The 26,147-nt window shown below is 37.0% G+C and overlaps 1 protein-coding gene across 1 annotated transcript in view; it reads right to left on the reverse strand.

Annotated features, from left to right (window-relative positions):
- Positions 1-25,895, reverse strand: part of cdh23 (cadherin-related 23) — a 255,630-nt gene extending 229,735 nt beyond the window's left edge. The window contains exons 1-3 of the mRNA XM_028468278.1: positions 25,811-25,895; positions 6,491-6,578; positions 689-763 (exon numbers count right to left, since the gene is read on the reverse strand). Of these exons, the coding sequence (XP_028324079.1) occupies positions 689-763; positions 6,491-6,578 (163 nt within the window). The 5' untranslated portion in view covers positions 25,811-25,895. The remainder of the gene's footprint in view (positions 1-688; positions 764-6,490; positions 6,579-25,810) is intronic.
- Positions 25,896-26,147: the final 252 nt, after the last annotated feature.

The raw sequence follows: 26,147 nt of genomic DNA on the forward strand, positions 1-26,147 counted from the left end.
CAGTATTAAAGTGTGTTCACACCGAACGCGACTTCAGTGACTATAGTCGCGTAAATCGCCCGCGACAAGTTGCTTGAACATGGTCGCGCTTTTTGCTCGTTTCATCGCTTTATCAGTGACCAGTTACATGACAAATGGGGAAGCGACGTAGAGAGAAACTCATTGCTGATTAGATCCCACAACACAGCATCACTTGAAGTCGCTGAAAAAGTTCAACATTTTCAACTTTGAGCGACTTCCAGCGACTCAGATCGCGTGATTGAGTCGCTGGAATTGCGTGAGTTGCGTCACTTCAAGGGTCGCTTGACGTTACCAGAGTCGCTGAAGTCACTTTTGGTGTGAATGCACCTTTAGTCCCACCCCTATTGGTAAATACTCATTGCTGAATGTTTTAGTTGTTGTTTCCCTACTAACTTAAGGAAAATAAAGCACCAGGAGTAAAGCAAAATCTATCTCCAAGTTCTCGATCTTATCAGAGGCCACAATGATTTAGTTGCACCATTTTTAGGTCAACAAGAATAATCCCAATCAGAAATCAAACTTTAGATGTAGATTATCAGAAACAGTAAAATAAAAGTTGGGTTATGTAACATCGAACACAGACCAATAGTGGTCTTTGGGCCACACTTTGAGAAAGGCTACTTTACCCCAACATCAAATGTAACATGCTGACACATGAAGGACTCACCAATAGGCATGTCTTCATAGATAAGAAGGTAGGTTGAGAAGAAGTAGTTGAGGAAACGTGGTGGCTGGTTCGAACCTGTGGAGAATTAAAAAGGTTAATCATCAATGACCATTAGTGATTCTTTTTGGCAGTCAAATAATATTTAAAAATATACTCTTTTGTAATTCCATTTGTTACTGAGCTGTGAGAACTGTTGCTTATCGTAATGGTAAACCTGTGTTGAAATTTAGCACCGATGGAGTGAGGATGTTACATACTGTATAATATTTTACAAAACTATTAAAATTGCTCACATTTTTGACATTCAAGCTGCAAGAGTAAAGCAGTCAAATGCATGTTTGTGAGTCATTATTGTCAGGAATGTGTAATCCCAAAAGGTGTTTTTCACTCACGTGTAACTGCAATGCAATCATTCCAACAGTGAAATAATCAAAATGCTAATGTATGAAGTCTAATCAGATCATAAAGAGGTTTAGCCCATGTCCTGCAATCCATTTGTAATGGGACACATGGTATCTTTTCTATCATCTCCTCATTAAATCCAGTTATATATCAGCTATATAACCATAGCTACTATTCATATTTCTTCCTGAGTTTTTATTTTCATTATCTCCTGAATCCTTGTTTTTTCGGGAGCCACTGCGTCCAAAACTTAAATGTTGAAAATAAAGACAGAGGAGCAATATGATCTCTGAAATCAAACTATTACTGCAAGTCTTCATCGATTCACCAGAGCTGTTGTCATTGCTAAGCAGCCATTTTTCCTGCCAGCCTGTTTTATGCTTTCACTGTGAGGCTATGATTGTTTCTTCTCTTTCTGCTTTATGGCTCAATTTAGACTCATAGTTTTCATCATTATGTGCAGTATTTGTCAAACACACCTCAGTTGTACATAATTCACTCAAAAGTGGGGTAAATGTGTAGACAACATTATGTATAGGACAATATCAATGGTTTTCATTTTATTTTCGTTATTTGATTATTTAAAAGGGATAATGCACATTAATAGACAGCCCTGCTGTAAATGAGCCAAAGTTAGCCAAAAGAGGCTAGTTTCCATCTGATGTCCCTGGCCACATTTTCAAAGGTAACCGGAAATGTGAAAGGTATTAAAATACAGAGAGAATACAACATGACAAAAGAAGAACAGGTATGACAAATAAAATAATTACTGATAAAAGCCTAGATCAAGCCTGGACTAAAACTCTCAGAATTGCTACACAGTAAATTACAACTGGAACACAGTTCAAACAAAATAGTTAATCCATACTTAACACAAGAGAAACAAACCATGTACAAGAATCAAAATAAAATAAAATAAAATAAAAAACAGGCGAGTTTGGGAAAAATAAACCTCAAATACAATGTTTTTTTGGGCTTCTTAGAACAAATGGAGATGGGTGAAAAATAGCATGACATGGGACCTTTTAACAGTTAACAGTCGTCTTGGTTTGTTGTCAGAATGAAGTTTAGAACACACTTATTAAGGGTTGTTTTATGGTAAACCAGGAAACAAAGCTGACGGTTTTTGATGAGTCAACCTAGCTGACTACAAAGCTAACGGAGGGGTGGAAAAATGTGACAGTAGTTAGTACCATAGTTGATAGAGAGAGCTTTTCCCTTAGCTACGTATATACGCACTTGCCTGTGTTGACAAAGACATCCATTTATAACTTACTTATGAGTGTGTCACTAAACTGCCAAAAACATGGAGCAGCAAGTTGGAAGGTAACAAAGAGGATGGTTAGCTAGCCGCAGCAAGCTAACCATCCTCCTTTAACGCTAGAAACTATTCACACCAGGGTCATTCCATGTCATTTCAACAAATTTTCATGTCACACTTCGGTCTCCTAAGAATAATGCGATTTTTACCAAGTGTTTCTTAATAATTCAAGAAGCACACTGTACATTTTTAGTTTGATTGATGAATACTTTTTGAGATATAGACAATTTAGTGAGGAATGTTTGTGTTGATTTTTGCACATCCTTGTTTTTCTTCCATATTCAGCTTCCAATATGTCAAAAATTATACCACATAGGAAACAAAAATGTGGTAAAGTAACACAGCTCCAAATACTCTCAGAATATACAAGAATATCTGCTATACATCCAATCTAGTGGACATGCCAGCACCTCAAAATTGGAAAAAAGTGTTTCGGTATTTCGGTCTCAAACACATTTGGGCCTTCAGTAAACAACGTTGCATATGGCTCAGCTGAGCTCCCTGTAATTCTGTCAGCTTTGAGCTACATAAACTTTTCAGACCACTAATGATCAAAATTAAGAAGTCACACAAAGAAAAAAATGTTTTATATCCTAACAAAGAGCCATATACTATAAATTAAAGAAAGTGTCTATTTGTATGGTTGACGTATGAACAACCCCCAGTGCTATTGGTACGGTTACCGAAGTACAAGTACGTAGCATCTTAGGGTTAGGGTTAGGTTATAAGTATGTAAGTAAGTAAGTAAGTAGCTTATTTATAAAGCGCTTTTTGCAGATAAAATCACAAAGTGCTGTACAGAGTTGTGGTAAAAGTACAAGTGCAACACAATAGAATAATAAAACAAGAGTGCATAAACATCATAAGAACAGCAACATTAAAGGATAAATAACAATTAAAATCCAGTTAACTAAAAGCTTTTCTGTAAAGCGTAGTCTTCAGCAGTTTTTTAAAAGTGACCACACAGTTGAGCTCCCTGAGAGACTGGTGCAGGTTATTCCAGAGTCTGGGAGCTACAGCCTGGAACGCCAGGTCTCCTCTGGTCTTAAATTCAGTTTTTGGGGTCTTTAGGAGACCCTGACCTGAAGACCGAAGGCATCGCCCTGATGAGTAGTAGTATATTCTATGCGAAACTTAACTGGAAGCCAGTGCAGAGTAGCAAGAATGGGGTTGATGTGGGATGTTCTAGAAGCACCAGTTAAAAGTCTGGCAGCAGCATTCTGAACGATCTGGAGTCTGTTTAGGGTCGACTTATTAAAACAAGTGAAAACAGAATTACAATAGTCAATACCAATATTGCAACATGTTTTAGGGTTAGGATTAGGGTAGGGTTTAGTCTTAGTCACGTGACCTAAACTGGCCAAATAGGGGAGCTGCGTACAGATAGAATGCCAGTATATTGATATGGCAACCATACGGATAGCCACTGCCTAAATTAAAACAGATCAGATTATTTCTTACATTCTCGATTGCAGTTATGGGCCAATTAAAATAGTAAAAAAAAAAGTGTGTGTTTTTTTTCGGATTTTAAGGGACTGCCACCCAAGAACCAATGCATATATCTGACTAATCATTAGTGATTTGAACAGTCTGTACATTCTGAGAGAGAAGGTGGAGTTGTATTACTATACCAAATTTCAGTTTCCTATGATGTAGTTCCTGAGTAATTGGAAGCTGAAAATGGAAGAAAAATAAGGATGTGCAAAAATCTACACATACACACCTTATTAAATTGGCCATATCTCAAAAAGTATTTATCCAATAAAACTGAACATTTACAGTGTACCTATTGACTGATAATGGAACCATTAGTAAAAAATTAAAATTTCTATTTTGGCCGAAGTGCGTGGGCCTTTTTTGAAATGACATGGAATGACCCATCAATGATTAGCACCTTAATTAGCTGGATGAGAGCGATAGAGCCATGGAGGAGCTCAGGATCAAAGTGTTGGTTGGTGTATGAAAATTCAGAAGAAGATACACATACCAACAACAGTGTCTAAGGTGAGAGTTCTGCTGGTGTCTAGAAAAGGAAAGCCACGGTAAGCTCATTGTGCTTGAAGAAAAGAGATTGTGGCATTCCCGTAATAACTTTCCTCCTTCTTTCAGTGCTGTGTATGATTGGTGCCTGTCACTGTGAGACACTTACTGTGGGTTTTCTCAAAGCTCTTTGTCACTTTATATCTCCCTCTCAAGCACCCACAGAAATATAGTAGCCTACACAGCAAAGAGAACTGTCTTAAATATCCGCAGCTGAACTAAAATATAGAGAATGTATGCAAATTGGTAAGAATAAAGAGAAGACAATAAGATATAAAAAACAAACATATGTGCATAACTGAGAAGAATAGGCTAAAAACACTATGGAGAAGGTAAGAAACGGAGATTACCTGGACAGAAACACATCAGGCAGCAATAAACAGGAACTGGGTAAATATTTTCCCAATGATAATCAAATGTGTTTTTATGAGGGATTGTGGAACTGGTTAAATCTCCTGAAACAATCATCAATTCTTTACCTTAAGAAAAAAAGGTAAGAGTGTTATGTAAATGTGCTCATAGTTTGTGCAATTAGTCATTAAACTTTGACAGGAACAAAAAAGGTTATATTTATCCAGTCTGTGACAACAGGATATGTATTATTTAAAGGAGCCACTTTAATCATTGTCCTGTTTTATGTGTGAAATAAACTGATATTTTTATCTGATAGAGTATTGCAACAAATTAATAACTGAATACACAACAATACAAATTTGTATTTATTCAAGAATGCAATGAACATTAACTACACCCTAGGTTCCCAAAGTCGAGTACGGGTACCCCCAGAAGTACGCAAATTGTCATAGATGGTACTAGTACTAATGCTGGGCTAATGCTAATGTTAGCTAATGCTAATATTAAATGAATGCTAATCATATGGATAATGCTAATATTAATGCTAGGTTAATGCTAATGCTAGCAAATTCCTGCTAATGCTAATGTCAATGCTAGTTCAATGCTAGCTGACAATAATGCTAGGCTAATGCTAATGTTAGCTAATGCGAATATTAAACTAATGCTAATCATATGGTTCATGCTCATGTTAATGCTAGGCTAATGCTAGCAAATGCTTGTTAATGCTAATGTTAATGCTAGCCTAATGCTAGCTAACAGTAATGCTAGGCTAATGCTAATGATAGCAAATTCTAATGTTAATACTAGGGTAATGCTAGCTAATGTTAATGGTAATGCTAGGCTAATGCTAGCTGATGCTAACGGTAATGCTAGGTAATGCTCAAGGTAATGCTAGGCTAATGTTAATGCAGTTTTCAATGATGCGGGCCAGCACCTGCATCTTCACTTGCATTTTTTTGGAAAATACAAGTGAAGATACAACAGGATAGGAAAAAATTCAGAGATCATTTTCCCTGTAGGGCTACATTGTGTCTGACATTACATGATTGTGTTTTTCTAAGTGTACAGGAGTAGGGGGTACATGGATTCAGGCTAAAGGTCTGAATAGGTATGGCAGGAACCACTGATCTTCACTTTTTAATTTGCTATGTTAGAAAGCAATAACTTTTATAGATTTGTTTTAAAAGTGACAATTGGTAATATATATATATATATATATATATATATATATATATATATATATATTTTTTTTTTTTTAATATACTGTATATATAGAAAGTTGGAAAATATAGAAAATTGGTTATCTGCCAGAAAAGTTTCAAATTATTGTATAAATGGACTGGTTTGAGTAAAAACCATGTATCTGTTTCTGTATTTGTTACTGCTAAAATCACTTCACTAAGGCTGACACACTTCCTACACAGAGATTAAATTCTCATTTGCTCATTTAAAATCATGTCACGTCCTTCCACACAAAGTTTCCTTCCTCAAAGTTAGAAAGTGTTTAGAAAAAGTACTTTGTTGTCATAGAACAATGGCTGGCGACAATATTATATTTGTCCAGAATTGGTTTCTTGAATAACAAGTCAATACATTTCTTCTTATTTTCTTCAGGTAAAATGTGTCCTAAAATTTTTCGTCAATGATGTGCATTTTTGCTGTTTATATTCTCAATAATAACTCACCTTCACAGAAGGAGTGGAGGATGAACAGGTGTAGGAGGAGCTTGGCCACAGTCATTCTGCCTCCTAAAGCAGCTCTCCACGACGTCATCTGCAAAGTTACAATAAACAGACTGAATGATTATTTGTGCAGTCATTATTATCCACTTGCTCTTTCTGTCTGGCTGCATAATTCCTGAACTTGTTTAATCTCCGTAGTGTGATTAGTGTGTACGCAGATGTGACCTGTGTAGAGAAAATACGTGCTGCACAATATGCCTCCAGCAGGTGTTTTCTGTTACGTGTGTGTGTGCGTGCGTGCGCTGATCACGGCACATTTACAAAACAGCTCAATTACAGGATGAGCGTCATTCATTAGCTCTAACTAAGTCGGCACGCTGTTGAGTTTCTCAATTAAAAAGAAACTCAAGTGGAATAAACACTGCTGAGTGCAAAACCAAAAAGTGCAGGAAAGGTACAGATTGGCTTAATACGAGAGCTGGGGTAATTGTATATACAGTAATTGAGATTTTTATAGCGTGTTGGGGAGGAGGTTCTTTGTTTTGTGGTGTTTACAATGTTTTCTTGTAGGAAAGCAGACGCACTAATTAGGCTACTCTTGAATCCTGGCCTTGTTGGAAGCCATCAATCTCAGACTTGTACACGTTGCTTGGGTGCCTCCTCGCCTTTTCTCACATGATCAGTTTCTCGAATGTTTCAGTCGGGATTTCACTTAAGGAATAACTTTCTCATCCTTTCCCATTCTCGTTTGCTGCTTTTCCCTCTCCATTCACTCCCTCTCTGTCACACAATCGTCACTTGTCCCAATAAATCCTCACTCAGCCGATTTGTTAAGTTACAATTTAATTTTGTAGGGTTATCTTTTTAGGTTCCCCCTTTTCCCCGCAGCCCATTGGACCACAGCTGCTCGTTCAAAATCCATAATGTGACGTGACTCCCGGTCCTTCATGTATCTGATGGGGGGAAAAAGGAGCGAGATAAACCATAGAAAACAGTTAAATGCAACACAAATGCTGCTTTGTCCTGTATCCTGCTGTTATATTTGCAATAGTGAAGATATTAAGTCTGGGGAGGGGTGTGTGTGTGGGGGAACGGGGGGGTTCAATTCAAACAAAGTAGCTAAAATGGGCAGGTAAGTGAAAGAGAAATGCAAGGTAAAGAATTGGCAGTCAGTGCTTATTGTATAAATGTGTTGGTGCCGTTTATATTAGCTGTGCATGTGCTGCTGGTTTGAATAAGCACATTTGTTTTCATTTGGATGCTTCCTTTTCTCAGCGCTACTCCATTTCAATTCCAGGAAAAATAACCTGCTTTTTTAAAAACACATTTCCTTCCACACGTTCCCCCTCCTTGTCTTCTTTTTTTTTCCCAAGTATTTTTATTTGGTTTCATATTCTTCTTAATATATTTTTATTTTATAGCTTATTTTGTAATAAATACTGATTTTAGGAATCGCTGCTATTGCTCTTTCTCAGAACAGCATAAAAAAGCACAGTTAGATGGATTGTTGAATGTATAACCCAGACCTTCCCCTAAATAAGCCACACTAGAGAACTCACTCACACGTGCTGTCCCTTTTGATAAAAAAAAGGCTAAATTAAATATTGTATAGCTGTTTGTTAATGCCAGTCCCATAGTGTATTTTCCCTCATTTTGTGTATTTTGTTGTCCTATGTATTTATGATGTTCTTTTGTATATTTTTTGGTACTATTGGAAGTCTTTCTGAGTCCTTTTGTGTTTTCCTTTCTTATGTATGTTGTTCTTGGATTTTTGTTTTCCAGCTGTGCATTTTTTCTTTTTTTTTGTATTGTATTTTTGTGTTTCTCCATTTATTTGTACGTTTTTTTTGTGTATTTTTGTTGTCTTATTAAACATGTTTGTTGTTATTTTGTGTATTTCTCTGTTAATTGGTGTTTTTGTGGTAATTTTGTGTATTTTTCGTACATTTTCTTTTGGGACCACATGTTGCCCATGTTTGTGATACATGCACAAGTTTTTTTTTTTAATTTATAACCAATCTTATAGCACTGTGAAATTATTATAGCCTGTGTAGCATTTTGCATTGTTCAAATTTTCACGAGTTCAACGTGTTTAGGCCCTCAAAAATGTGATCACTTTTTTGTAAGAATAATAACAATAATAAATATAAAAAGGTGCATTACAATAAGGTCTTACACGCCGTTGTGCCTGGGCCCTAATAATAAAAATAATAACAAAACAACACAATTATATCAGACAAAAAAGTAAACAAATATAAAGTAAAACCAGTGGAAACTCATATAAATCATATGTAAATGTAGGTATACAAAGGAAGTGTGTTCCAAGTTGGTTGGTACAACCCATTAATATCCTGTTACACGAAATTGTCAAATATAAATTAGTCTTCCAAAGATGACATATTATTGATTAGGAGAGAGAAGGACCCCAAGTCTTATTAAAATTGTCTGAACATCTTATACTGAACTTAATTTTATCTAAGTAAATAAAAGACATTAGATCTTACTACCTTCTCCTCCTAGTCTACTTAATCAGATTTATTTATTTATTTATTTATCTTTCTTCAACTCTGAGGGAAACTCATTAATAAAGTTGGTAACCAGTCTATACAGATTAGACGTTCCCACAACTTGCTTGATCACAGCCAGGGTTGTTTATCCTGTTTCTGCTAATGTTGCTGAACTTACAGACATGAAGTTGGTCAAACTATCACCCACAACACTGGAAGCCTTAAGGGCAACATCCCGGTGTTTGCTGTGTTCCTCTCTGTTGCTTGGTCAGGGTTGACCACGCTGAGCGAGAACAATCGATATCACTCCTTTGCTTGTTTCAGTCGTAACAAAAAGAACATCCATAGTCTCAAGTCTGCAATTTCGGCATTCTCTTGTCTTACGTCTTGCTTTATTGAGAAAAGTGTGCAGAAACTAAATATTGCATGAACTATTGATTTATAAAAAATAAAAAAAAAAAATAAAAAACTTAAGTCATAGCGTTTTTCCTGTTTTAGTGTCAATGAAAGAACTCCATTTGTATATTCAACACTCTTTACACACTCGTCATTTATCTTTCCTCCTAATGGTAAAAGACGTTTCTGAGACATTAAACGGATGTGAGTGATGGATACTGGTTGACAGACATGTTGGATGATGGAGCCAGTGACAGTGAATTACTAACTCAAAGGAGATTGACCATGACAATGTCAGTCATATATTAAGCGTTTGTTAATTTTGTTTAGAAATGTACTTTATTAAAAAACAAAACAAAAACAAAAACATTTTTATTGGAGCTCAGATACTGTAATAAAAGGAGTGACTGGCTGGCTCATTCACAATATTGTATTTTCTCACTCACATGTTCAGTCAATTAGAATTGATTTGGAGGAAAGTCTGTCACAATAAATTGTGTCCAAGAATGCTTTTGTACTTGATTTACATTTTCTCACAAGAGTTTGTTTTTTTCTTTCTCTCTGTGTTTGTTTTTTTCTCTGTTTTTTAAAAGGCTGCTTGCAATTAGAGAAACTTGCCAAAAAGTAGTCAGAATTTTGTTTTATCCATTTGATGAACACAAGTGTTTTTGAAAAAAAAGGTGATTTTCTTTCTTTTTTAAAGTGACTGCAGATGGCATTATTTCAGGATAAATGATAGCTACATGAGCTAGCTCTTATAGAACCTCGCTATGCTTAGTATTATTCAAAGCATGACATCCCTAAAGTCACAATTGTTTACTTACTACCCATTATTAGATGAAAGATTACAATATATATACAATATATCATCGTGACTAGCATGGAGTCGTACAGGTACAAATAAATATGGTAGATAAAAGGCCCTATTACAGGTATAGTGTGGCAAAAAGAAAAGCCCAAAACCTATAGGTGGCAGTACATCAGGAGCTAGAGTGGGTCATCCAATAACCTGAGGATTGGTGCGTTGAAACCCGCTTGATCTTATATTTTTAAGATAATTGGTAATGATACAAAACTTTAGGTTATTTGCATAATCCTGGTTCTCTGAGTAATTTGAGTGAGATGTCTCACTACGGGATATACACCTCCGCCTCATATCTCAGAAGCCCTATCTACACCACTCCTGATTGGCTGGTGAAGTGTATTCCTCCGCCGCAGGTAGTCCTGCCTACTATAGGTAGAGTGGGCGGAGAATACAGCGCCATTCAAATAAGCAAACCTCTTCTCACTCATTCACCAAGAAGGGCTCTCTGGTGAACCTAAAATTCACTTTCATAACATTTGTTTCGATGTCCCACTATGGGATATGGTCGCTTCTGTATTGCAGACAAGCTTATCGAGCACTACACCAGCCGGCAGGGCAAGCACTGTACCGATCAGAACAGGAGAACCGCCTGTGCCACACACGGAGCGGAGACATCCATTCATTAAAACCGGACAAAAGTAAGGGCCGAGGACCATTTTGCTCAGGTGGTAGAGGGGTTGTCCTCTGATCAAGAGGTTGGGGGTTTGCGGAGCAAGCCCAGGCTCCCCATAGCCTCACAGTCGAGGGATGAAGCGCGCTACCTCGTCCAGCAGTTCCAGGAAGACAGGGAGCAGTTGCTTCGCCGTACCCCTTGTCACAGGGAGCCACGGGATGGATAGACGGGTGGCTGCGCGTCTGCAGACATCCAACATGTCCGAGCCGGAAAGAGGAAAAGCAAGTGTGCTTCCCTCAGCTCTCTCCATGAAGGTGACAGAGGCGACGGGCTTTCCAGCCCAAACCGGGGTGACGAAAATGTCGTCCTCCTCCTTATTCACTGAAATAAGGAATTCATAGGTAACGTCATCGTCCCCGCAGTCCAAGTCCAAAATGTCATCCCTGGGCAAAGGGACAAAGGCGATGTCGGACTGGGAACCCCAGCTGGAAACGAGGCCCACCGCAGGCTCCGCACAGATCTCCACCTCTATCCTCTCCGCAGCAACGGCCTTGGTGCCAAGAGGGGGAAGGAAGCGTCCCAGCTCCAACAGGCTGACTTGGCGTGCCAGCCGCCTACTGAGGCTCTTCACCATAAAGATGACGCAGTGGTGGCATCCAGACATCCAGGGCCTGCCGGGCATGTTCCAGCCCGAGGCACCTCAAGCAGACTTGGTGTGTGTCCGAGCCTCCAGCCCCTCTGGTGTGTGGGGCCTTTCCCTCCATCTTCTCCTCTGTGATGGTGTGCAGGCCGGAAGAAGAGGTTAGCTAGCGCTGCTAGCTGCTAAGCTAATGGAGGGCCAACACCCAGCGCCTGGTGACCGCGTGGAGTGGCAAGGGCGGTGTCATCACCAAGCCGCCAACTGGTGTTTTGGGTCTGGTGCTCGACAGCTGTGGTGTGGTGTCGAGTAAAGCAGTGAGCCGAGTCGAAGACAGGTGTGTTAGCGGTCGGCCCTCGACGGCCGTGGAAGCAGTGTAATCCAAGCATGGAGGCAGGGAAAACACTGGTCGACCTGGTGTGGTTGAAAACAGAAAAGGATATCAACAGCAGCGTATGGCGACGGAATCAAAAATGGTCCATCTGTGGACAGTTCAGCTGCTCCGATGCGAGATAGCTCTGAGTGAGAAGAGGTTTTTGAATGGCGCTGCATTCCCCCACCCACTCTACATATAGTGAGGAATTAGTTTCACCTGCCAAATAGGATTTGCGTAATGAGATATGGATTCTGAGATATGACGCGGAGGCGTATTACCCATAGTGAGATATCAAAACGAATGTTATGAAAGAGAACCCTGATTTCTCTTGATAAATTAAGTGATTGCATTTTAAGTCATTGGGAAGATAATTTGTTTGGTAACTGGTGACCAAGTTTGTGTCAGACTGCCACTGTCCTGTTGTTGATACTGATGTAGATTACCTCTATCAGTACAACTCTGGGGATTAAGAATGGTTTCTGTAGTGCTTTGGTCCTTTAGAAAAGGGGTTGTAAATCCAAAGAGTACTATAGGTCAATATGTAGGATTAAGTTCTCAACTCTAGGGTTGGGACACAAAAGTGGGTAATCGGCCTGTTTTCTTTTGTGGTGGGAATTTTCAATTACAAAATAAGTTAGAAAATGATCATGCACTTTTATTTTTAAATAGTTTTAATATGAAGAGCCATATATTCTTGCTTTTAAAAAAAGGAGGCAGTAATTTGATACTTGTTTTCCGTAGTGGGGTTTTCCAACAATATAATCTACTAACTATAAACTGCTAGTGATAATATATACCTAATATCTTTACTGAGGTTTTTAATGGATTGGTTTTGACTTTCTTGAAGAGCATTTGAAAAAATGAATTGTCTCAATTGTCTCTGTTAAAACCTACAAAAATGTAATTCCACAGCTAGTTGTATGGCGTTCAGGGATGATTTGATACAGAATGATTCTGAAATCAAATCAGTTGAGAACCAATGTCATAGTAGATTTACATTGACAACATTGGCTTTTTTTTGTTGTTAATTTTTGTATATTAGTGTAAAGCTATTACACCATTATGTTTTACACTTGACTTTTAAACATTGATTTTCCAGAGTGAGCTTGTCGTGACGCCTTCAAGAACACGTTCTGCTGGGCCAAGTCTTAGCAGCTGAGATCTAAATCTGTGTAATGAGTTGAGTCTTAAAGCTTATCTCACAGTCATATGTAAGTAAGGCTCCACAATGCTCTGGCAATGCAGACCCACAGCTGGGTCTCCTGAGGTGTAGCACTCAATATAATTGACTACATGGCAATGGTCCTTACTTTGCTTTAACCTCAGACACTTTTCTTTCAGAAAAGAGGTGTACATCACACCACAGACAAATCTGGATTATCTCAGCAGATCACTGAAGGATTTCTGACAGCCCTGGACCCTCATACAAAGACATCACTCATTAACACAGTGATCATTGACAGATTAGCAGACTTTAGGCTTTGCCAAAGAGGCGGTAGGATCGGCAACGCTCTGATGAGTTGAGTAATGTCCTCTTCTTCCCGATCTCTTCATCTTCCACATGACATGACTTTCCAAAAGCCTGACTCAGCAAACTTTACTCACCTGACAAGAGCACACAGTAAACAGGAAGGCATTTGTTTTACGCAGCTTGCCGTGCTCTATGAGCACGAAAGATAATCACACAGTCGCTGAGTGAACTGTTTACTGGGACATTTGTGAAACTGCTGGTGCTGATGCTCTGCTTTTGAAAGTCATTATTCAAAAAAGTGCCTTCAGTGGCCAAGCCAGATAATTTTTATAGAGGGGGCCAGGTTACGTTTACTGCTCATAAATGAATGGGTGGCATGGAGACGAATGTCTTTCTTTGTTAGTGTTCAAAGTTGTCATTGAACAACAAAAGCAGCATCTATTGGCTCTTCCACTCATAGCAACCACAACCACTATTACTTCTTCTGTAAGTGTGCTGGTGGTTGTCATTCAAGTTGAGTTTATCAATATCTGCGTTTCCATTACCCTCGGAAATGCTCATAATCTAAATACAATAAAAACTGGTGATGAAACACCAAATTAAAAAAAAAACACTGAAATATCACAAAAAAATGTTTATGCAAATACACGTCACAGGACGTGACGTACCTGGTCACATGATGTGACTTACCTGGTCACATGACCACTTCTCTCAGAGTAAACATGACACGGTACGTGTAGACAGAAGAGGAGACCGGGACATTTCTTAGCGTTATACTTACTACTGCCACATTAGGCGTGAAACAACAAAGGAATACCGAGAATTATAAGGAGATTTGGAGCGTCCGTCTTCCAGCGCCGAAGTCTCACAGGAGTTGCGAGGCTCCAGCCCAAAACAACGTTCAATGGAAACATGTTCAAAGCGACCTTTAGAACTAGACCTCCGCCAAGTAGCTCATTTCCACCCATATTGTGATTTAAAGAGTATAGCACGCACCTCCCTAACACTGCTACATTACTTATAAGCCACCGCGCATTACCCATAAGCGACCACGCTTAAAGGAGCAGGCAAATCCAACCATATTGTGATTTCCACAAGTGGAATTTTCTAATTTTTGGTAATCCAGAACATCACCAAAATGTAATCACCTGTTCCTTGTCCCATTATCAACATTTTCTTAAAATTTCATCCAATCTTTTCAAGTTATCTTGCTCACAAACAAATGAAAGCGCTCATTCAGGGCAGACTCTCGAAATTGCCCAATATCAAAAGCATGGCATGATAAACACTTGAACTTTTGTTGTAGATTAATGTCAGAACTCTTCTCAAACCAGATTTGACAGCCATTAACCTACAAACGACAGTAGAAATGACTTTCAAAGATGGTGGACATTCAACATGATTTTTTAACTCTCAAACCTGGATCAGGATCCAAACTGTATCTTGTGATAGACTTTGGTGAAGTGAAGATATCTACAAACTTCAACCTGCTGCCAAATCCACATTCTGGATCAGATCCTTACGTAACTCGACCTTTTGATAGAGGTCACAATCCGACATCAATCCACCAAATTTGAATGAAATGAAAACTTACTTAAACTGTTTAGAAATTTCTGAAAGTCGCAAATGGGTTTTCCAATGTTAATTCCAAAAAAATCGCTGAGTCAGCAACTTGGGTTGTATCCGGATTATGTTTGGTCAGATATTGCATGTCATAGCCATACATCATCCTGCAAAATCTTGAACGAATCGATGAAGATATTAATTTTACAAATTTTGTCCCACGCTAAAGATAGGGCATTCGGCGATTTTTGATATTTTTTTGTGACTTTGATCTTCACCAAAAATGAATGGTCTCATCTGTTCCCAAAAACCAATTCACAGAAAAAAAAATTGAAGTGGATTCATCAAAAATTGAGGACACTATTGTGTACACAAACAGACACACAAACGTGACGACCAATATACTTTGGAAAACCGTTTTCAAAATTAACAGACAGAATTCAGTAGAAGTAAAATGATATCTGAAAATATTAAAATGCCACGAGATCTATCGAGTGATATCGCAACATCACGAAGGGTTGATGGAGGGAGGAGAGGCGTTGGGGTTGAAAGATACTTTCCATCCCTGCTCAATTTATGTCAGAAAATATAGACATATAATATCTTAAATCTTGGAAGTGTAGACTGTTCTGACTTGTTATGAAAAGTTCATGCAAAGATAGAATTTGTTAATGAAGAATGGCATGATGATTAAAATGAAATGTTGGTTTTTGTACTTTATTTGCAGAGTGGCACTTTTTGCACTTGAAATAGGAAAAAAATGTGTTATTTAGGTTATTGTTTGTATTTTTTTTTATATTCCTCATGAATTTCAAAGGCTATGCCTAGAGGAAGTAAGCAAGTATGCCCAGACTAGTTAAAGTCATATTAAGGCATGGTTATTTTTCCAAGCGCAATTTATTGTAGTCTTTTTTCCCTTTCCAAAAAATCATATCGTTTTGTTAACTTTGTGTAAGTCTCATCCCATAGTATAAAAGAGGATGAAAAAACCTGCTGAGATTGAACGTCAATGTATTTCACAATGTTTTCTAGGGATGCACCGAATATTCTTTGGCCGAATATTGCAAAAAAAAAAAGCCACATTCACCCTTCGGTTTAGTGAGTTAAAAGCAAGGCTGAATAATAGCGTGTGACACTAAGACGCAATCAAACAACGTGCAGTGATTTTGACTCGGAAAAGTGTGTGCACGGTCTCGCTGCATAGGCTGGTGTAGCATTAGCATGGATTGCTAACAGCTGATGTGTGTAAACAATGGGTCCGCGGCTCCAAACAGTGACTCCCAACACGATCGGCAGCAGAAAAAGTAGTGCAGTTTGGGCGTCCAGTAGTGCAGTTAGCATTTACATATATGGCAATAATGTATAATATATATTATATATTAAAACACAGTGTTTGTTTTAGCTGTTAAATAGTTGGAGAGGGAGGAGCCTACAATCTAGGAGGCGTGTTAGGTGACGTCACCTGCCAACGTGGGCAAAATCCAATTCGCTTGTTTAAAGCTGACTTTGTACTAAATGTGGAATAACAAGGAAGGAAACATAACTTTTTCAACTTTGTCCCTCTGAATCATACCTCCCCTTTAATGCACTTTAGTTTTTTTTGGAATGCATGTTTTGTTTTATTTGAAGGGCTAATATAAATGAAAAACTTTGTTGTACTTTTTTTGAAAAGCAATGGCTACTGGAATATTTAAAAAATGTCATAATATTCAACAAGCATTTACTTTCTTTAAGAAACAAGTCTAAAAATGCATTCTCGGCTATTTATGTACTATTTAAAAAAATAGTGAAAAACTTAACTGCATTCAATATTTGGTATTCGGTATTCGGCCAAGCGTTTATATTTTATTCGGCTTCGGCCACAAATTTTAATTTCGGTGCATCTCTAATGTTTTGCTGAAATTTTGCCCACTAATGGTAATGTTTGACTTGAACTATTTTTTAATGTAGAAATAGGACATGTCCCTGATGCTGTTTCTTCACAAAGTCTTGCTCCAATAAAATATCAATGATTCCCGACCAGAAACATAGAAACAACACTGACGACACATGCCAAGATAACCAGGGCTTTTCCTATGAAAATGTTGTCTGCATCTTCTTTGATCTTAACAAAGGTAAACATTGAGGGAGGTTCCACACATAGAACTAAAAGAGATAATTATACGGAAGATAAACTTCTTTTTGTGTTAATCAGCTTTGCAGAAATGCCTCTTTTTCGTTTAACGCGTTTTTGCTTAAAACAATAGCAGTACATATATATATATAGATATATAATACTGCCCTACACTAACGCTCTACAACACCACAACTTTTCATCACTTCATGCTATCTGTGTCCCATGGATGAATTGTGCAAAAACAGTCATCTGTATGTATCAGTGAAATGTGACACCAGTAAGTTTTGAAAGGCCATGCTCTAGTAATAGTTTTCCAAGATAAATGAGCACAGTTTACTTGTGCAATTTTCCTTTCTGTAAAATGTGATGTGGAGAAAAAGCACAGAAATGCTTTTTTGTCTGAAAGCCCAACTGTCTCATGGGAAACGTTCAAAAATCGCACAGAAATTCTAGGCTGACTTGGAGAATCCAGCAGTCATGTTTGTAGCTGCTGCCATCTTCGTTCTCCCCAGTGCAGTCTGACAAATGAGTCTGAACTCTCCCATCAGAGGCTTTGGGAGACAAAGCTATTATATCATTGATCAGGATATTCTAATACATACAGTATACCATCTTGTTGCTCTGTTTTGGTTTCATTTTGTGAAATTGTATGTTTGTTTGTTTGTTTATTTATTCATTTGAGCAACATAAAAAAACACATTTCATGTACAATACATAACACGTATTTAAAGGAGAAAAGTGCTCAAAAGGAGTAGACAGAAGTTCAAGGAACTTATACGCCTCCTCTGCAAAACAACATTTTAGACTTCACATTTGGTTTTTCATTATGTAAGAATAATATACAAACATATACAGTGCATATACATACAGTACATATTTTTTTAATATTTATGTTCATTTATAACAATAATAATGAAAAAAACCACAATATTTTCTTTTTTATCGTTTATGGTCGTTCGAAACAAAATGTAATGTAAAAAAATAAACCAAAATATTTTCTTTTTTATTGTTTATGTTCATTTGTAAGAAAAGTAATGAAAAACTAAATAATAATAAACCAGAATATTCTGTTTATCATTTATGTTCGTTTGTAACAAAAAGTAATAAAAAAAATAAACCAGAATATATACTTTTTTATTGTTTTATGTTCATTCATAACAAAAAGTAATGGAAAAATAATTTTCATCATTGTTTGTTTGTAACAAAAGTGAAAGATAAACCCAGAATATTGTTTATGGTCATTCAAAACAAGAAGTAATGGAAAACAATAGCCTAGAATATAATATTTTTTATTTTTTATGTTCGTTTGGAACAAAATTAATTTAAAAGTAAACCAGAATATTTTCTTTTTTTTATTATTTGTTTACTGGAGCACTTATGGGATAATGTGATGAAATCCTCCCATCAACTCCTAATTTAAACATTGCAGATCTGTTTATCTCAATAACACTCCACTGACAACAGTTTTGTCAAACATTTTTACTTTCATGTCCACCTTTCTGACTGTGAATTAGTTTCATTCTCTGTAAATGTGGGTGCTTGTTTGGTTGCATGGTTTTATTGTTATTTAGGCGTTAAAAGCCGTCCCAGTATAGCTCTGTGTGTGTATATCAGGACACAGAAACACAGACAGCTGTGTCAAAGTGGAGCTGATAGCCTGCACAGACTCATTCATCTCCTGTTGTCCTCTTGGTTGGTTAGAACGTTAGACGCAGGCACTCTGTTAACAGCAGGCCGTCTCCATTTCTGGTTGACGGATCAAAGAAAAGCATTTAGTCGTTCCTCTCCATCAGAGAGAATCTGAACATCTTCTTTCTCTTTCAACTGGGCCTCCTATTCTGTATTAGTCTCTGTTATGAGTCTCAACTATTTATTTATTTTGCATTACATTGCACTATTTATGTATGTTTGACTGTGTAAAAACTGTGCATATGGATTTAAATTTCCTACATTTACCAATACATCTTTATTCAAGCATGTCTTTCCAATGCTGCAGTATTACAATCCATAAAAAGAAAAGCAGCAACATTTTATTTTTTTATAGTAAGATTCATGCATTACTTTTAAAGTGTAAACTTTTAGTCCCTATTTTTCCCTTTTCAGCGTTAAAAGATTTAGGAAGACATGAGTCTTTTGCCCTTAAAGTTTAGTTTTATTTGAACTTGAAGAGCTGGATGCAAAAATTGCAACATAAATGAAATCCTTGGCAAAGCCGATTTATATTCTAGTGAAGTTGTGCATATTATACTAAAAGCAGAATAGAAAAACTTAAGAAACAATTGAAAGGCCTGTGACAGTGCTTTACTACCTTTTTTAAACTTGACCCATAAGACTTCAAACCATTGGTACTAAGAATCGACCGATAATGCCTGAAATTCATCATTTTCATAATAATCGGTATCTACAGTTTTTTCCACCAATAGCTGATAAATGATGTTTATTTTAAACTTTACTTTACTTTGGTTTTATTAAAACTCAGGGAGCCATTTTAATTATTTGTTTCAGTGAACTGTCTACACTTCTTGTTTTTATTATATACCTTTACAACCAAAATTTGTCTCAAAGTTTATTCTACAACAGTTTAAGGTCTTATCTTAATTAAACCAACCAACCAACAAACAAACAAATGAACCTGCGCTCGTTTAGCGCAGACTTTTGAAAACTATCGGATCCCTACGCCTCCACAGAGACACTTTTCCAAAGCAAAAATGGTTTTAGGAAGTATGTTGGTCAGTCTGTGTGTGTGTGTGTGTGTGTGTGTGTGTGTGTGTGTGTGTGTGTGTGTGTGTGTGTGTGTGTGTGTGTGTGTGTGTGTGTGTGATCGTACATGACATCTTCAGTGTTATAAAACAATGTTTAACAGGAGTTCCACAGTGTGGATGGGAAAATGAATGGGATATATATATATATATATTTTTTTTTTTTTTTTTTTTTGGTAGCCAGAACATCACCAAAATTTAATCAGCCGTTCCTGAAAATTTCATCAAAATTCGTTCGTAACTTTTCAAGTTATCGTGTACAAAAACAGACAAACAAACACACACAAACAAACACAAACTCCATTCTCATGTATGAACATGAAAAATGACACATTTTTAAAACATTGTATTAAATATAGGGTTATGGTTTTTTATTTGGGTTTGGTTAGGGAACTTTATACAAAAGAAGGCACAGGCAACAGGTCACCCCCCCCCCCCCCCTCCAAGGCCCATTGACTAGGTTTTGGGAATTAATTTACTCCAGGAGTCATCAAAATGATTGAGTGAATGAAAGATACAGAAAATGTTAAAGATAGTCCATGTGGCCATTTTAAGCACCTGCTTTCCCACAAGAACAATAAAATATAAAAAGAAAAAACATTAAAAAAAAAAAACATAAAAAAACGTTTTTTGAGGATTAAAAGTGCTTTTTACATCATTGAATAAAAGTTAGTGTTATCAATAGAATTAAAGAATTAGGGGTTAGGTTAGGGATTTAAAGCAGCCATTCTCAACTGGTGGGTCGGGACCCAAAAGTGAGTCACAGAACCTGTGCTGGGTGGGTCGCGGGCAGCTGGTCAAAAATAAATAAATTATCAATTTCTCTTATGTTAGACTTATTTTATTTTGAAATAAAATTTTCTTTTGACAGGCATGCGAAATGCATGTTGCACAGAAAAATATATAGATTTATTTATGTTTTAAAAAAAGATTATATTTGTGTGTTTTCAACAGCCATTTTTGAAAAACTAAATTTGGTTGGTTGAATTCTAAAAAAAAAAATGGGTCGCGCCTTAATGACCGTGGCAAAATGTGGGTCCCAGGGTGAGACCAGTTGAAAACTCCTGATTTAAAGAATGGAAAACAAATTTAATTGGGTTTTTCTTCATTTTTTCCCGCAAGACATTGGGGTTTTTTCTCATGGATTTGCCAGGAGGATCACTGAGAATCAAACCATTTATCTATCTACTCCTCGTCTTCATTCTTAACTAGGTTGAAAAAATGCAAGCCGCACACAGTCTTTTTTGATAGACAGGACTAAATAAGGCTTAGTTTTATTGGGAATATAATTATAACTATTCCAATGACCCACTGCAATGTACACTGTGACCATGCCCCTTACTGAGAAACACTGTGAAAATGTTTTTAAAAAGACAAGTGATATTTTGCACATAAACTTAAAAAATACTTCAGTAGAGAGAACAACTGTTTCTTGATCCTCATCGCCAGAAAGAGAAAGAAAACAGACTTTCTGAAGCTCTAACGTCCTGTAAAAAGTGCCAAAATCTTTCCTGATACTCCCACATATTAACTGAACTCAAATTAGAACACCACATTGGTAGAAAAGACACTATGTTACCTTCCATCATTATTTATGCATCACCTTTCATTTTTCTTTTTACAGATTTTCCCTTCCATTTTACATTGGTGCCATTTTTCTTCTCTTCCCCATACGTCACTATGCTTTGTGTCTCAAACCTCATACAACAGTCCCAAAGAGTCCCTGGATCTGCAATTTATTCCTCGATCCCTCATATTGAGTTTCATTTGAGCCTGTCAGTCAAGGTGGCTGTCAGATATAGACTCTCCAATACAGCGATTTTTTTTTTTCTTTTTCTTCTTTCTCGTATTATGGATGAAATCAGAGAGTGACAGAGTCTCAGAAAGGGTGACTGTCAGAGGTGTGCTTTCCCCACATATTGCATGAAAAAGCTGAAGTCATTAATCTACTATTGATCCTGTAAAAGTAAAATATCCAGCTTTTTGCAAAGGACATATTTTAAGGGAAAAAAATGGTTGCAGCAGTACTTTTTTTTTTTTTTTAAATACTCTGCTGACTTCAAAGTAAATCATCCTTTATGTATTCCATCGCACACTTTAGAAAAGCAGAGCTGCAACATGAAAACACTGAGGCCAACATTCTTCTACAATAAATCACGATGGGAGATGTGACTGTACACACACGTGCAATGATTTAGCTGGGTTGCTGCATTTATTGCAAATAATGCTGAATTTGTATACAAGGGGTGTCAAACCCAATGCAGTCCAGAGTGCACAATACATACAGTTCTAACTAGGGGTGAGTATTGGCAAGGATGTTGCAATACAATACGTGTCGCGATACGTGGGTCACAAAACGATATATCACAATATTCTACCCAGTTAATATCAAAATTAAACGTAAAGCTGAAAAATCAAGTTGCTGTATATGTTCATCAGAAGATATTGAATCATTCAAAGGACAAATTGAGTCAAAAATATATGCTTCAAAACATCCTATTTATTATTTATTATTAGTGTTTTTGCACATTTTCACTGAAAAAAAGAAAATCGTAAAATAAAGTGCAACAAGTTTCTTTCCACTGAAGCTACTGTGTAGAAGTCTCAAAGTAACCATGACAACATAATGATGGCATTGTAACAACTGTAAGTGAGAACATTAAGAATAAACCACCCCGAGTTACTGACAATGCACAAAAATAGAAAAATAATTTATCCTATTGTATCAGTTTAACCACTGATCTGAACAGATTATATGAAGATAAAATGTCTGTGTATACATAAATATTGCAGGCGTTACACACTGCCATCATAAAATCAAGTGCATCAGATAACCATTGCAACACATTGAAAGCATTGTAACCACCACTGAAATATTGCACAAATAGACAAAAACATTGATTAAATATTTAAAAATAAAATAAATAATCGATTTTTTAAATTAAAAAATCGATTTAAAATCGGCACCCAAAAAAAAAAAAAAAATCGCGATATATCATGAAATCGATTTTTTTCACACCCTTAGTTGTAATTGTTCCTAGTTGAGCCAGCATATAATAATCCTATCAACAGTCTTAGCAGCCTTCTGTTGACAGCAAATAAACTTCATATTCTTGGCTATGTAAGCACTAGCGGTGTGTGATACGATTTGTATCCCTAGACATAGGTCATGATACGATATATCCCGATATTAAAGTATAAGGCAATTATTGCATTTTTTTTCATGTATGACTTAAGAAACAACCAATTTGCAAATGCATACACCTTCATGAGAACATTATGTAAGAAATATATTTTATTGGCATAGTTTGCCATGTGCCAACAACTTGAAATAAAAAAAATAACATACAATCTGCCTGTGGCTTTTAAACCAACTTTGACTTTAGTGCAACTTAACTGAGGTAAATGACTAGAATAATACATAAATGCAGAAAGTTAGTACTTTCTTTTTAGATTTGACTGAAAAAACGCAAGCTGGTCAACATGCCCAGGTTTCAGTGCACGTCTTTGTGCAGTTACAATGTCTCCTGTAGTGGAAAAGACTTTCCTGGTTAAATAAAGGTAAAAAAAAAATGAATCTGAGAATCGTGTGACGCAATATCGCGATATATCGCCGGATCAATTTTTTTCAACACCCCTAGTAAGCACCATGAAAAGTTATATTTACAATGGATAAAATGAAAACTCCAGATGTGGTTAGTTACCTTTAGCTAACTCTGGTAGAAAGCATTCATGTTTAATCCAGTGTTCATTTTGTTGACTAAAAATTTTCTTCATAGTTTTCGTCGGCTACATTATTTTAACTGACCAAACTAGTCTATGTTTAGATTTCAGTCAACTAATAAAAACAATATACAGTTTTATATATATATAATAATATAGTTGAAACTAAATCAAAATGATCACTGGTTTATTGATGATGGTCCGTCTATAAATAAGGAACTCCTGTCTACGACACAGACTTATGCTGTAGCTGTGGACATAGATCCAAGCCCTTTATTTGGAGTCGGAATTCCAGGGGAGATCCTTACTGATCCTTTTACTCCAGAGGAACAATATACGATAACTATATTTATATTTTAAATGATAGTTTGACTGAAAATTTACGATAAATTCATTAAATCCATTCATTTAGCTTCTAAATCTGCTTTTATCCTGCAGTAACCAGCCACCCCTGATATTCCAGAGTTTTCCGTACCGCTCCCTGGAGCTGTAGGGGTTGAGTCTTCAACTTATCTCTCAATAAAAGCAAGGAAGTTCTGCGTGCGTGTGTGTGCGCAACTAAATTTTTATACGAAAAAATACACAAATTGACAACAGAAATGCACAAAACTACACCAAAAAAGATACAAAAATGACTACAAAAAACAATACACCAAAAAAATACAAAAAATACACCAAACAAAAAATATATAAAAATGAAAAAAAAAAAAAAAAAAACAAACACATTTATCATGCGCATGTCCCATAGAATTAAACCAGGGAAATCGCACTATTTTACTTTGCACCCGCAAATAAACCCCTTTATAACACTACAGAGCATGTACACATCTTTGTACATCCAACCTTCAAACACATACTCATTTGGCCATAATTAACTCTACTTAAGCTCCCACTATATGAATACATACTTCCGACGGGTACTGTATTAGTAGGATAAATGTGTGATTGCCCTACTATTGAATAACATTTGTGGAAGTAGTTAAATTACAGTTTTTCTGCTCTGAATTGCTCCCAAACTGCAATTATTTGCCTGTTTTGATGCACATTAGTGAGCCGGGGTCTATCTATAGTACCAGTACTAACACACAGAGACAGACGCACACTTTCACACACATTTATTCTCATTCCATTTTAAGATGCCGAATTAACAGAACTTTAGTACTTTTTGTTAGCTGAAAGAAACTATAGAGCACTGGTGAAAACCTGCACAGGGAGAACATGCAATCCACACAGAAAGGTCCCACATCCGCCATGGGGGTCAAACAATGGGCCATCTTACTGCGAGGCTCACTACGACTCCACCATAAGTAAATATTAAAAATATAGTCAAATATCTTCAGCAAATAAGTTTGATTAAATAGTTGTTAATGGGGGGAAAAGTTGTACCTTTAAATTCAGGTGTTTTTTCCTTGTGTAAAACAAAGGTTTGTATTAGTATTGTTAAATATTATTGTTATAATTCATTATTTTAATCATTTGCCTTTCCAACAAAACAACTAGTCCAGAGCCATAACTAATGCAAAGATATTCATCGATGAACAAAGTGAACAAAACACCTTATTCTTCATTTTGATCAGATATGCGCGGGAAAAAAAAGCAACAAAAAAAAAAAAAAAAAAAAAAAAAAAAGCTGCACTGAATTCCTGAGCACGTGTCATTGCACTCTGCGGCTACTCCATAAACTCCACTTCTGTTACATTAATGGAATTAAGACGTTATCGCCTCATTAGATCCAACATGAGTTCATAGAGACACCAGCCAACATCTCTCTCCTACACTAACCTGGCGTCAGGTAACACAAACATGAATAAATAACTACGCACCGTGGCGCTGACCAGCAGGCGTCTGTGAAGTCACCAGGGCTACCTGAGAATAACACAGCACACCTGACACCTCTGTGTACGCGTGCACGTGCCTATAAAGCACACTTTAGTAGCTGACAGAGGACTTCTGATCAATTAACGCAATAAGTCACAGCTGCGTAAATGAACCAATTACGGCTTAAATGCTCTCCATCCAGAAGTAAAAAAAAACTCCTGTTCTAAACACCCACTCTGTTCAACATCAATAAATTAGCTTTTTTTTTTTTTTTTTTAAAGAAACTGGTAACTTTAGTCACTTCAAATTGACTGCATCACCAAGTGCCCAAATGACAGCCACAGTGCGTAAAAGTCAGAAATCTCCCGCCCCTCACGTGGACATGAAACGCACCCCTTCCTCCTCTCTAACTCACTCATTATCGTGACTCAGCATTCGGTCTCTGCCAACAGCAGGACCGTCTAATCCTCATATCCTACCTTCCTGCTCCGTGTCCGTCGCCGGCTGTGCGCCTTTGGGTTCGATCCCCGATCCTGCTGCGCGCGTTACCAAGTGTGTGCGAGCGTCTCTCTCTCTCTCTCCCTCTCCCTCTCTCTCTCTCACTCACTCACTCACTCACTTCTCTCTCTCATTCCTCAACAACAGCGCCCTGGTCATCAAAGTCCAACCATGCTGCATTCCTACGCTGCAGATATGGCAACATCATTGTTTTTCTTCATATCTCACACACTTGCCAGAAATGTATTTGTTTCTTTATAAATAACGTATTCCTCTTCTATAGATAGCTTATTAATGTTTATTACACTTTGATGTCTT

This window comes from Gouania willdenowi, chromosome 15, assembly GCF_900634775.1.
Source record: "Gouania willdenowi chromosome 15, fGouWil2.1, whole genome shotgun sequence".
Taxonomy (NCBI): Eukaryota; Metazoa; Chordata; class Actinopteri; order Blenniiformes; family Gobiesocidae; genus Gouania; species Gouania willdenowi.